The 14,221-nt window shown below is 39.6% G+C and overlaps 1 protein-coding gene across 3 annotated transcripts in view; it reads right to left on the bottom strand.

Annotated features, from left to right (window-relative positions):
• The window catches only part of CHN1 (chimerin 1), a 125,726-nt gene that overhangs the window by 10,243 nt on the left and 101,262 nt on the right, over positions 1–14,221 (bottom strand). For all 3 annotated transcript variants that reach the window (XM_006151115.2, XM_006151114.2, XM_006151113.3), the window contains 3 exons: positions 2,755–2,928; positions 1,891–1,968; positions 78–215 (listed from right to left, as the gene is read on the bottom strand). In XM_006151115.2, coding sequence (XP_006151177.1) covers positions 78–215; positions 1,891–1,968; positions 2,755–2,928 — 390 coding nt within the window. The remainder of the gene's footprint in view (positions 1–77; positions 216–1,890; positions 1,969–2,754; positions 2,929–14,221) is intronic.

Below are 14,221 nucleotides of genomic sequence, written 5' to 3'. Positions count from 1 at the left end.
CAGCAGGAACACCAGCAAAAGTAATTACCAGGAGGAGGAGGACTGTCAGGTTTGGGAACGCATGCACTCGTACTTACTGGCAGACTCTATGAACTTAGGGTAGGCATCGTATGTAATGAGTGGAATTGGCAAGTCCCTGAAGTACAGTTTAAGCGCACCAGTGATAATGTTGATATCTTCATACATGTTCACAGAAATATCTGCTTTCTCACCATCTTGGAAGGATGTTAAAGAAACAAAAGTAAATATCTGTATTTACAACACTGTTTTAAGAGATATTTTTGTATATACTCAGATTTTTAAAATTAATGATTCTATTTTTTACATCAAATTCAGTGTGCTACATGTTACATATGATCTATCTTCAGTGAATTAGAAAAATAGTTTTTCAAATTTTCTATTTATTTATTTTTTCTTTTCCTTTTCCTTTTGCCATAGGGCATGTACACTCAATCATTCCCCAGGGGATAGGGCCATGCCGCAATTCTCTCTTCCCCATTCACCTCCTGGAACTCTGAGCAAGCACACCAGCATGATTCCCAAGCTGTCAGATCAGGGACTTGAACTGTGGTTGACCCTATAGGAGTCCAGCACCTCAACCACCACTCAAATTTTCTGTCCTTAGCTTACTTATTTTTCCATGACTAATTATGGGGAGAGGGATAAACAGGAGAGGACCGAGGTCAGTAGAACTATCTTTCAATTTCATTGAAAGAATTCTAGAGAAGAATTTCCAGGGAATTTCTTATGGCTTTGAAAAATAACAAAGGGGGGGGGAAGCAGATGGTATAGGGGTTATATTGTTGGACTCTCACATGGCAGACAGCAGTTCAAGTCCCAGACTTGGTGGCTTGAAAAAAAATCACACCAGGCCCATATGTGTGTGTGCCCAAGAACCCAGGAGGAGAAGGGACTGCAGTGTGGCCATCCCCCATGGGCAGTGATTTCTTACTTTCCTTCTCATTGCCTTTGTCTCTCTGGTGAGTGCAGGTACACTATAGCAAAAACCTATATATATATAAAAGGAAAAAACCAAAGAGACTCTCAACTGACAAAAGACTACCACAGAAGGTCCCCTTTGCTTCGGTCCAGGTGCCTGCACATAATATTTGGATCTTACCTGAGCACTGAAGGTAGGGGAGGTAATAAGAAGTAAATAAGCAAAACAAAACTTTAGAGTACTGGGATAACAAGAAGGCATTATAAAACAGAAGAATATTTTAGAGGGGCTGGGCCGTAAGACTGTCAAACAAAGCTGGATTTCCTTCAGAATGACCTCTGCATTTAGTACTTCACTTTGTCAAATATCTGAAATTTCATCTACTAATGATTTAATTAGTGTCTAGTACTTTAAGACCAACTAGAGAACCATAGAGACAAATTTTAATCTAAGCATTAGTTCACAAAAAAAAAAATTCCCATAAAAAAAAAAAAATGCCCACCAGCTTTTCACTGACCAGACCCCTCCTCCCTCAGTGGCGGAAGGTGCCCAGCTCCACTCAGCTTTCTGGCACCCACACGGGCAGCAGAACAGGTCTCAGCTCGTCAGAGATGGCCATGCCCGGGGAACCTGGGATCACCACTGATTTAGATTTGGGCCCTTCTCCTTGTCTCTGTGGTTTTTGGCAAATGGAACTGCTCTGTATATTCTTCATTGATTGCGGAGTAGCCTTGGGTACTAAAGTATTGATAATATAGTTAAGTTTTATGCTTTTTTCTCACTTTGAAACAGCTTAGTATTTACAATTAACATGAAAATATAAAACTATAAGCTAAGTCTCTTTAGTTGGTATAATAATCAATGATTTAGAAAAATAATGCAAATAATTAATAAATTGTGCCTTTTTTGACAAAGAGTATTATTTTTAGTGAACACACAGAAGTACATACCTCGGTCAAAAGCCATCTTGACATCTTCAATTAGGTCACTGAATCCTGATACTCGGTATAGTCCTTCAGAATTAAGACCTATAAAAATAAGACATGAGAGTTAATTAGTTTCTTTGGAATATGCCTTTTCTCCAAATTTTAACTTCTTTCCACACTTCAGGCTAGGAGGGAATGTGTCAAAAAGAATACTGAAATATACATATTTAGATACCTTGTCACACCTTTCTCCTGAAATAAAACCATTTCACTCACAGTTCTTTAACTGATTGTCACCTAAATATTTATAATTTGGTCCACCATTCTGCCTAATTAAATCAAACATGTTCAGCCTCAAGGGAAATAATTCATCACCCCAATTACCCATAAATTCTTTACATAACAGTAGAATAAGATAAACTATATTAACTGGACCGGAGCCGTTTTTCCTAAGTGGGAAAAAATAATCAGGGTGCAGACCTGGTGGCTTGAAAATCACACCAGGCCCACGTGTGTGTGCCCAAGATCCCAGGAGGAGAGGGGCTGCAGTGTGGCCACCCCGTTTTGGCTTGGGAAAGCTTTAACAGTGCAGCTATGTCTCTGCTTCCTAAGTAAAAACATGGAAACTGAAAACTGAGTGTTTCAGCAACATGTCAACTTTTGCAGCCTGGAGGCATCATCTATCTACAATACATTTTTAAGCATATTTTCTGTAACTGGTTAAATGTACCTTGAAATGATGTGGTTTAACTACCTGTTAAATCAATTCGTCTCAGTTCTTGAGATCACTTGACCTGTGAAACTGCTCCCCCCAAAGATTACAGAAGACAACCCGCAGGCTCCGCGAGAGGCCCCTGAGGGTTGGGGACGGTGCCCGCAGGGCCTCACCTCTGGCCTCGATCTCCCGGATGCACATGTCCACCACCATGGGTCGCTTGGTGATGTGCGCCTTCACCAGCGTGGTCAGGTCGCAGCTGTACACCTTCTTCACATGCTTCAGGTCTGGTTTACAGTCGTTAGGGACCATCTTGGAACACTGCTTATGAACATTCAAACCACAGTCTAAGAAAAGAAAAGAGACTCATCAGCTTAAGAATTTTGAGCATTCTGAGGTGTTTATTTTAGTAAAAGACACTTCAATTTGAATAAGGATTTTTTTTTTTTTTTTGAGAGAGAGAGGTTTTTGCTACAGGGCATGTGTGATTGCCGTAGAGACAGAGAGAAACAGAGAGAAAGTAAGAAATCACCCCACAGGGGGGAGATTGGTCATGCCACAACCCCTTCTCTTCCATTTTCCTCTTGGGATTTTGGGTACACATGTACACATGCCTGGTGTTGAGTTTCAAGCCACCAGGTCTAGAACTCGAACTGCAGTCAGCTATGTGGGAGTGCTTTACCATGCCACCCGCTGGCCTCTTAAATAAGATTTTAAAGTGGCCTCCAGCACTTCCTTCAAGGTGAGGAAACAATATTTCCATCTTTTCTCTTGGAAAATTTTGGTTCTAAGCCAGAGCAGAATTCTAGGTCATGCTTCATCATTTCTTTGATCTCAGGAGGGCAAAAAAACCCCTACAAAATCAAAATTAGTATTTAATTTTCCACAAAACGTAGTATTATACCAAATAGCCAATGCATGAGATGGAGGGAGGGAGAAAAGGAGGGAAAAGGGAGGAGGGGGGGAGAGAGAGAGACAGAGACAGAGATTGGCTGTCCACAGGGTTTGGTTACAGTGTGATCCCTCTCTTCTGGTCCTGCAGCCTCCTATGTGATCCCCTTCTTCCAGTCTTGCAGCCTACAACATGATGGCCCCCCTCTTCTGGTCCTGCAGCCTGTCAGACCTTGGGCACTCACGTGTATGCCCAGCACATTTCAAGTAGACTGGGCTGGGGATTTGAAACATGGTCACCATGTGGGATCCAGCCGCTCTTGAGAAGTACATTCCATTGCTCCATGGAGCTGGGTTGATTTGAATATTTTTGTCCTTCCAAAACTCTTATGTTAGAAATTTACTCCCAATGCAACAGTGTTGTCAAGTGGGGCCTTGTGGGGTGTGCCGGGTCATGAGAGATCTGCCCTCATGAATGGATTAAAGCCTCTATGAAAAGGGATTCTGGGAGTGGATTCCCTTCTCTTCTAAGACTTGTCAGTGGGGACCAGCAGTTAGCGTAATGGCTACGTCGCTGGACTCCCATGTAGCTGACCGCAGTTCAAGTCCTGGACCTGGTGGCTTAAACTCACGCTGGGCATGTGTGCAAGATCCCAAGAGAATGGAGGAGAAGAGATTGTGGCGTGACCATCCCCCCTGGGGGGTGATTTCTCATTTTCTGTCTCTCTGTCTCTCTCTCTGTCTGTCTGGCGAGTGCATGCGCCCTATAGCAAAAACCTCTCCAAAAAAAAAAAAGAAAAAGACTTGCCAGTGAAGACAGCAAGAAAGCCCACACCTGAAGCTGGCACTTCAATCTTGGACTCCTCAAACCCCCAAACTATGAGAAATAAATATTTGTTTTTTATAAATGATCCAGTCTGAGGTATTTTATTATAGTAGATCAAAACAAACTAAGACAGTTAGCTAAACATTAACCCATTTCTTTGAAGTTCCATGTAAACTATTTAATATGAGCTATAACTATATCTGCAAACATTTGCTATGAAGTGAAACTGGACCCCTACAAGTATGAGTATCCAGGATTCTCTTAAAACAGTGGTGCTCACATTTTGATTTACTCATAATCTTTTCTGCTAAACACAAGATACTAACATATAATTGATCTAGTAGTTAAAAATAGCTATAACTACTATTTGTCACTGCTACCATCAGCAGCTAACATTCAGCTCTGTTAGTGCCAGGCACTGTTCCAAGAGCTTAACTTCATTATTTCATTTAAACCTAGAAAGCTCTATGAAATACGTAGTTACTCATTTTATATGTGAGGAAACTAAGCATGCAGGCATTATGGGATTTGCCCAAAATATGTGATACAGCTGGGATTCCAGCCTACAGGTGATTCTGGACTCCACAGTTTCAACACCTCTATCGTCTGCCTCTACTGAAATTATTCCTATGCTTTGCAATTTTACTGGGCTGTAACTTCTAAGATGCCAGAACCCAAACATTTCCTAGTTAATGTTTTGAAACAGTTTAGTTTCGAAGAATACAATGAAATTTTAGGTGGGATAGAAAGGAATACAAATATTTTGCTAAATTAGGCTGAAGAGTGATAAACTGTAGTTGAAAATTCAACTAAAAAATCTCATCTTTATAGTTAAAAAATATATAATCCTTGGAGCAAGTAGGTGGCATAGAGGTTAAGGCACTGGACTCCCACATGGCCGACCGCAGTTCGAGTTCCAGACCTGGCAGCTCGAAATCCATGCTGGGCATGTGTGCATGCGTGCCCAAAATCTTGAGAGGAGAATGGAAGAAGAACGGATTGTGGTGTGGCCGTCCCCCCTTGGGAGGTGATTTCTCATGTTCTGTCTGTCTGTCTGGAAGTAAGTGCACATGCATTACAGCAAAAATCTCTAAATACATACACGTACACACATGTGTATGTATGTATATATATACATGTGTACATATATGTATACATATTATGTATATTAGATATATATATATACACACACACATAATATGGGTTTGTGAGAAGTTGCCATCAAGGTTTCATGAACTTAAATACAAAGGGGATTATGTGTGTGTGTGTATATATATATATTTTTTTCATATATATATATATACATAATCCCCTTTGTATTTAAGTTCATGAAACCTTGATGGCAACTTCTCACAAATCCATCCAAGTAGGATATTTATAGCCAGGTCTTAAAACTAATGTGAAAATCACATAGTGCTATAATGAACAAGTGCGGTTTTTGCAAACTTCAGTTTTGCTTGCTTTTTTGGTAGAAAGGGGAGCATAATATTTATCTTATAAAGTTATTATGAGAATTAAAGAGCCAATACATTCAGGTGCTTTGCATATTATAAGCTGCCAGAGCAACAATGATGACTATCATTATTATGACTTCTGGTAAAACTTCTTTTTTTTTTTTTAAATTTTTTTTTATTATTTTAAACATTCGATCGCTGTACCTCACTTGGTTGCGAACCTCTGACTTTTTTTTTTTTTTTTTTTTTGAGAGATTTTCACTGTAGGGCACGTGCGCTCGCCAGACAGACAGAGAGAGACATAGAGACAGAAAGTGAGAAATCACCCCCAGGGGGGATGGTCACGCTGCAATCCCTTCTCCTCCATTCTCCTCTCGGGATCTTGGGCACACACGCACACGTGCCCGGCGTGAGTTTTAAGTCACCGGGTCCGGGACACAAACCGCGGTCGACTACGTGGGAGTCCAGCGACATAGCCATTACGCTAACTGCCGGTTCCCACTTCTGGTAAAACTTCTTAGCTGCAATCTACTGGGTCATCGGAAAAGTCACAACGGACTTTTTTTGTTCTATGCAAAAATATGTAACGACTTTTTTAAGGACCCAATAGTTATATAAAGTAGTAACAATAAATGAAGGCAAAATTAGCCAAAACCTAAATGGAACCTTTTTTTATTCAATGCCAACCTAGATAACTGTGGTAATAGATGATTCCGCATCTACACATTTTTAAATGCTTTTAATGTACCTAAGAATGTCTCCAAGGAAGTAATGCAACATTTCTCTGACTGCTTTCCTCAAACTGAAAGTTTTCAGCTATCCTTTTTAAATTCAATTTTATTATTATTATTTTTACACATTTGACTGCTATACATAATTTGGCTTGCAAAGAGAGTTTACCCAACACGAAATACAACTCAGGCCAGTCCAGCTGGGAATGCTATACACATTATCATCAACAGGTAATAAACCATTACTGTGTCCCATTAACATTACAAATATCTTGCCTCTCTATCCCCCCCTCCCCCACAATTTCCTTCCCTATACTATTCCCCTTTCCCACCCTCCTACCATACTGTCTCCAGTCTCCATAACTATTTTCAAAGCTTTTATATCAATCTTTATGTCTCTACCATAGAGAGTGGACAGTCAGTATATATTAAATAGAGAGACACACAATATCTTTCTTTCATAGCCTAGCTTCCTTCGCTCAGCAATGAATCTTCCATATTCAACCACATTTTATCAAATGTCAGGATTTGTTTTTTGTTTTATTTTTTTATAGCTGAATAGTATTCCATAGAGTATATATGCCACACTTTTTTAATCCATTCATCTGTTCATGGACATATGGGTTGGTTCCATGTCTTAGCAATCGTGAATAATGCCGCAATAAACATTGATGTGCAAACACTTTTCTGACTGAGCATTCTCCTGTCCTCTGGGTAGATACCCAGGAGTGGAATTACTGATCACAAGGTAGTTCTATTTATATATCTCTGAGGAAACTCCATTTTTCTTTTTTTATTTTTGAGAGGTTTTTGCTATAGGGCGCGTGCGCTCGCCAGACAGAGACAGAGACAGAAAGCGAGAAATCACACCCCCCCCCCCCCCCCCACCCAGAGGATGGCCATGCCACAATCCCTTCTCCTCCATTCTCCTCTCTGGATCTTGGGCACGCATGCACACGCGCCCGGCATGAGTTTAAGTCACCGGGTCCAGACTTGAACCATGGTCGACTACGTGGGAGTCCAGCAACATAGCCATTACGCTAACTGCTGGTCCCCTGGAAAATACATATTGTTTTTCACAATGGCTATACCAATTTACATTCCCACAAACAATGTAGGAGAGTTCCCCTCTCACCACAACCCTGCCAACACTTATTATTTTTTGTATATTTAACCTTTGCCATTCTGACTGACGTTACATATTATCTCATTGTGGTTTTGATCTGCATCTCCCTTGTGATGAAGGATGTTGAGCATTTCTTCATAATACTTCTTAAATAAGACCCCCAAAGCACAAGCAATAATTCCCAAAATAGACAAGTGGGATTACATCAGATTAAGAAGTTTCTGCACAGCCAAGGATACAGTAATTAGTGCAAATCAACAACCCTTGGAATGGGAGAATGTTTTTGCAAACTATGCCTCAGATAAGGGACTGATAACCAGAATACACAGGGAACTCAAGCGGCTTACCCCCCCCCCAAAAAAAAATTACCCAATAAAAAGATGGGAAAATGAGCAGAACAAAAAACTAAGGAAGACATATGATCAGCTATCATTTTTTTCGATATTTTTTTCAGTCTCTTACTCTTTATCCTCTTCTGAGATTCTGACAACACAGATGCTAAAACTTTTATTATTGTCTGACAGGTCTCTGAAGCTCAGATCATTTTTCAAAGTCTTTTTTCTCCTCTTGTTTGTATTAGATTCTTTCTTTTCTTTTTTTTTTTTTTTGAGAGGTTTTTGCTATAGGGCGCGTGCGCCCGCCAGACAGACAGAGAGAGACAGAGAGACAGAAAGCGAGAAATCACCCCCCCGGGGGGGGGCTGGCCCCACTTTAATCCCTTCTCCTCCATTCTCCTCTCAGGATCCTGGGCACGCACGCACACACGCCCGGCGTGAGTTTTAAGCCACTGGGTCCGGGACTCAAACCACGGTCGACTACATGGGAGTCCAGTGACATAGGCGTTACGCTAACTGCTGGTCCCTGTATTAGATTCTTAATACTGAGCTGTTTTCAAATTCACTGATTCATTCTTTCCTCTTCTGTTCTGCTATTAAATCTGGTGAGCTCATTTCAGTTATATATTTTTCAGTTCTTCCACTTGATTCTTTTTTAAATCTTTCTTTTTTGATATTTCCTATTTTATTTATTTTAAAAGGGTTCTCAATTGCTTATTGAAGCATTTTTATAATAGCTGCTTTTCTTGTCTATTTCTAACCCTGTACTGACTCAATGTTTATGTCTGTTGTCTTTTTTCATTTGAGTTGAGATTTTCCTAGTACTTATGTAACAAGTAATTGTAAACAGTATCTTGGATATTTTGAGTGTTTTAAGAATATTCTCCCTGGGCCAGCCAGTGGCATCTTGGTTAAAGTAGCTGGATCCCACATCATCAACTGAATGGTTTAAGTCTTGGACCTGGAGACTTACAAAAACATTCCAGGTGTGTATGCATGTGTGCCCCAAATCCCAAGACAAGAATGGAGAAGAACAAAATTGCAGTGTGGTCATCTCCCTGGGGGGTGATTTCTCACTTTCCCTCCCCACTCTCTGCCTGTCTCTGGCAAGTGCATGTGCCCTACAGAAAAAACTAAAAAAGAGTATTCTTCCTATTTCATTCTTCAATTTTAATAGGTAGTTAATCTGTTCAGATTTAGAATGCTTGCTTTGGTAGACTGTGGATAAAATGTTTACCTGTTTATAAAGCCTCTGTAATGCTACTGTAGTGTTATTTTGCCTGTCTCACTTGTATGTTACCCAAACGGCAGGACTCTATCCCGTATTTCCACTGTGCTCGGTGGGAGAGGGCAGGCTGGAAGTCAGGAATATGCTCACAAACTTGGTTGGGGAGGAGTGCTACATGGTGGACATGGAAGACAGGATTTAGATCATGGTCTCAGCTGCCTTATTACTTCAGGTCAGAAATGAAAACTCCTCTGCCCTTAGACTTAGGCTAACAGGGTACTGCTTCTAATATAGGGTAGGGATGAAAGAGTCTCACTCACAGGCTCACCCAAGGAAGGGTGACTTTCTTAGTGCATAGTAGGGGCAGAAGCAGGGCTCTGCCCACAGACTCATAGGAGAGCACTTTACCCTTGCAACTGCAAGGTGGGGCTGAAAGACAGGGTTGTACCCATAGATGCTGCCGAAGCATCTGTTGGGGAGCGAAGTGACTTTTTTCAAGGTATTTACCTGAAGAAAGGTAAGCATGGCTAAAAAGTTTCTGTTTTGGGGGGTTTCCAGGGCTTTGGCTAGAAACAGCAGGCTTTTCTTGAGATTATTTTTTCTGTCTCTTAGCATTTATGGGTTGTGGGTTTCTACTGTGCCCGGCTGGGATACCCAGGAAGTTAATACAAACAAAAATACCATTTGTTGCTGGGTTGTTGCTTGAGTGCTGAGGTCCTAGGACTGCCCTCCTTCTTCTCTCTCACTTTCAGTCTCTGACAGTTGATATATACATTTTGTTTGGACTCTTTTGTTATGATTATTGAGAGGGAAGAAAAAAAACATACTTATCCATCTTATCCAGAAATGGAAGAACTTCTACAAAGTGTTTTAAAAGTATAATTTTCCATAAAGCTTTGTAATCTAATAGTGTTATTGATATGCCTGATACTTTAAGTGTGTGCAGAGAGGTTACAGATTGAGTTGGAAAGGGCTCTGGGTAATAACCAATCCCAGTATATTCATTTCATAGATGAAGGTAGTGAGGCACCAGACAGGCTAAATGACTTGTTAAAATTCTTCAGCCAGAAAGTGGTAGAGCTGAGATTTAAATCTTGGATTTCTGATTTCCTGGACTATATTCTTCCCACCAGCAGTACATCATGTCCTCTGAATTGTATTTTTCAGCGGTGAAGATGAATTTGCTATTTTTAGCCTCTTATTCAGAAATGTGTATTATAGCTATTACTAATTATATATACTTGAGTTTTAAAACACTGGTATATTTTGCCAAAATGAGTCTTATAGTTATCTGTGATCGATTGATAAGACTTAAAAAGCAGTGATAAAATCTATCCATAATATCTTGTTTTGTCACATTCTTTCTCTAAGTATTAGCCATGAGTGAATTCTAGTAGAAAGCAGAAGAGTAAGATTTTGATGCATCCACATAAAATCAAACCATCTAAATGACATAAATGGGCTGATATTAACAGTTTTCCTTTGAATGTTTAGAGTCATTTCCCACTTTATTTAATCTCCCATTTTAAACATAGGCTCCTAAACTTCTTTTTAAGTTTCTTTCTTTCTTCCATGAGAGAAGTGGGGGAGTGGGACACACACCACACACACGTACAGACACGCGCACACACACACAACCCATACACACACAACCCATACACAAAGTCATCCCCAACAGGATCTTCATACAACAATCCATCCCAGCTTCAACCAGCCAGGATCACAGGCACATGTGTGCGAAGGGAGACCTTAGGACATGAACTCGGCTCCTTGCCCATGACCTTGGCAATGAATAACACATTACTTGCACCTGGCCTACAACCAGGCTGCTGAACTTATTTGTGATTCAGTGAAAACCAGATCATGCTAAAAGTAACTCAGATGTAGGTAGGTGGAAAGAAATGTGTAGGTTATAACGTGTGTGGCAGTGGCTTTGACTGAACGAATATACCGTGTATTCAGGATGGGAAAATTCATTTGGTATGCTGTTATGATACACAGTGATTGAATGTAAAAATAAATTACAAAGGGGGGCAATGTTTTCTAAACTGGCATTCTCTTTTCCATCTGAATAAGATAAAACCAAGAGAAAATATATGATGCTCGATTTTAGTAATAAATTTCAAAGGTCGAATTTTTGGCAAAATTGAATATAAAGTCCTTTGAAAGACCAAAGGTAGGGCAGAGTCATTAAAATAAAGCATCTAAGTGCAATACACCAGCCCCAAACTCACTCTAAAAATTCCTGCTTCAGGGATACAATATATCAACTTTCAGTTTGCCATTAAGACTTTATTTGGTTTTCAAACGTATTTATTACTCATATAACTCCTATGCAGTTCTATTTCTCCCAGGAAGGTTCTACACTATTAACAACAACAACAATGAAAAAAGTTCATAAAAGATTTCTTCTGCATCTTGTGGCTTGGTAGGTTATTTTTATGTTACTATTACATCAGATTTCCCCCCTCCTAATTCCTAAACTTCATAAGTACAAAATAAATATGCAAGAGGAAGAATGAAAACTTCATTATACTTTATTCCATACTTGTTAATAAAATATTTCTATTATTCAGACTATTAACTTTAGGCTATTCTCAGATTTTGGGGGTCTTGATCTTGTCAAAGCACACATATGCTTTATACCTAGAAAGCATAGAAGTCTATTTTTTTAAAAAAAACTAATAGCTAATATCATTTGCATTCTATTAATAGGATTAAGGGGTAACATAATTTGTTAGTGTGTGTTTTGAAAGGAAAGACAATTACTCATTCTTTTCCATGACTACTCATTTTAAATCATTGCAAATAAAAGTTTTTTTAAACATATCTTAATTAGTTTCCCTCCAGAAAAAGCGAAATAGTCCAAATTCTAATACGCATCAGAGATTATTTCATATAAAAAATTAAAAATACCTTTTTCTTTGGAATATTTATTATAAAAATATTATTTTCAAGTCAAAAGGGCTAGATGAATGTTTTAAGTGAGTCTTCCCAACTTTTCACTATCTTAACAAGAGTAACCATGACATTTTAAGTACAAGTGATCAAAGAAGTAATTAAAAGACATTACTTTTATTTCTTGTATCTTCTTTTCTTTCTTTCTAACAGTTTGGTACTTATCTACTTGAAATAATAAGTACTTATACTCTATTATTAGGAAACAACTGCTGACATTTCTATTTGGGGCTGCAATGACAATGATACACTGAAAATATGAAGTCACCTTAAGAAATAACCAATATTTGGGGCTGGCAGGTGGTGTGGTGGTTGGGGACACTGGGCTCCCACATGGCCGACTGTGGTTCAAGTCTCAGACCTGGAGGTTTGCTTTCTCACTTTCTCTCCCCTCTCTGTTTCTCTCTGGAAATATTTTCTTAAAAAATAATAAACAGGGAGCAGCAGTTAGCGTAATGGCTGTCGCTGGACTCCCATGTAGTCAACTGGTTGGCATCCTGTACTCAGTGACTTAGAACTCACGCCGGGCACATGTGTGTGTGTGTGCCCAAGATCCCGAGAGGAGAATGGAGAAGGGATTGCGGTGTGGCCCTCCCCCCGGGGGGTGATTTCTCGCTTTCTGTCTGTCTGTCTCTGTCTGGCCAGTGCATATGCCCTATAGCAAAAAAAACAAAAACAAACAAACAAACAAACAAACAAAGAAAAATATCCCCCCCTAAAATATGGTTAAATAAAATAATCCTAAAAAAAAGAAGAAATAAGCAAAACTAAATTGGTATGTCTGATTTAAAACAATTATCATTTTTCTTAATTTCTTCAAATATTTTGGTTGGGTTAAATTAAAAACAATTCAGGGATGCTGGTGTAATAATTCTTTTGTTGGGGAGGGATGTTGGACAATCTCAGTGGTTACATAATAATAACAGATGACTTTAATCTGTTAGTTTATGTTTCATAAAGAAAAAAACAGTTTGAGGCAACTAATCTATGTAAACAACAATCATCTTTTGAACTTTACTTTTAAAAGCTACCTTCTTGGGTCATAAATATTTTAGGAAGTGGAATACAACTTCTAAGCTGCGCTAGAGATGCCTCTGCAACATTATTTTACTCACTTTAAAAGAGGCTGGAGAACGGGGGAGGAAGAGTGTTGTGGATGAGCCTGTTTAATGCTTCCTATCATATCCGGTATTGCTGGGTTTTGAAAAGCTTAGGCAGTGCAATGATTAGCATTCTTGTGATTGTCCCTGCTACTCCTCCAATGTTCTCATTGTAGTTTGCTTAGAAGCAAGCCTAGAGTTTTTTGTTCTGAAGTGACAGCCTGCCTTTTTAAAGCTGGATTCGGTCTGATTCCTTCAGCAACTCTACCAGCCTGTGGTGGGGAATACCACCCAATAGTTTTATAGGATGTTAAAAAATGGTGGAAGGTAGAGGAGCGGGGTGTGGTGATGGCATGTGAAATACAAAATTGATGCTTTGGGCAAACATTCCTTTAAAAATTCCTGACAAGCTCTCTTCGGCTTTGGTGGATTTTTGAAAAAAGAAAACAGAACAAAGCAAGCTCTCTTCGAGATCAAAAGCAGATAAAAACACTACTTTCTTGACAGGCAGTAAGTCTGCCACTTTTCTTCGTAAACGATGCCTTTAATGTTTAGTGCTGTCGTGATAGTTTCCTGTTGCTGCTGCAGGAAATCATCACAAGCTCAATGGTTTAAAAAACATGCATGCGTTCTCTTACAGTTCCAGAGGCCAGAAGTCCACAGCTAGTTTTCACTAGGCCAAAATCAAGATGTTAGCAGGACTGTGTTCCTTCTGGAGCCTCTAGGAGATAAACTGTTCCTTTCCTTGCCTTTTTCAGCTCCTAGAGGCCTCCTGCATTCCTTGGCTTGTGGCCCCTTCCTCCATCTTCAAAGCCTGCAGTGGGGCATCTTCTCTTCCCTCTGATCTCTGTGTCTGTCATACACCATCTTTCTCTGACTTCCTGATCTCTCTTTTCAGAACCTGTGATTATTCCAGGCCTACCCTGACAATCCAGGATAACATTCTCACTCTCAATAACCTTAATTTAGTCACATTTGCAAAGTTCCTTAT

This window comes from Tupaia chinensis, unplaced genomic scaffold (genome assembly GCF_000334495.1).
Source record: "Tupaia chinensis unplaced genomic scaffold, TupChi_1.0 Scaffold000314_1, whole genome shotgun sequence".
NCBI lineage: Eukaryota > Metazoa > Chordata > Mammalia > Scandentia > Tupaiidae > Tupaia > Tupaia belangeri.
Note: the sequence above shows the minus strand (reverse complement) of the source record. Positions and strands in the feature narration are given on the sequence as shown.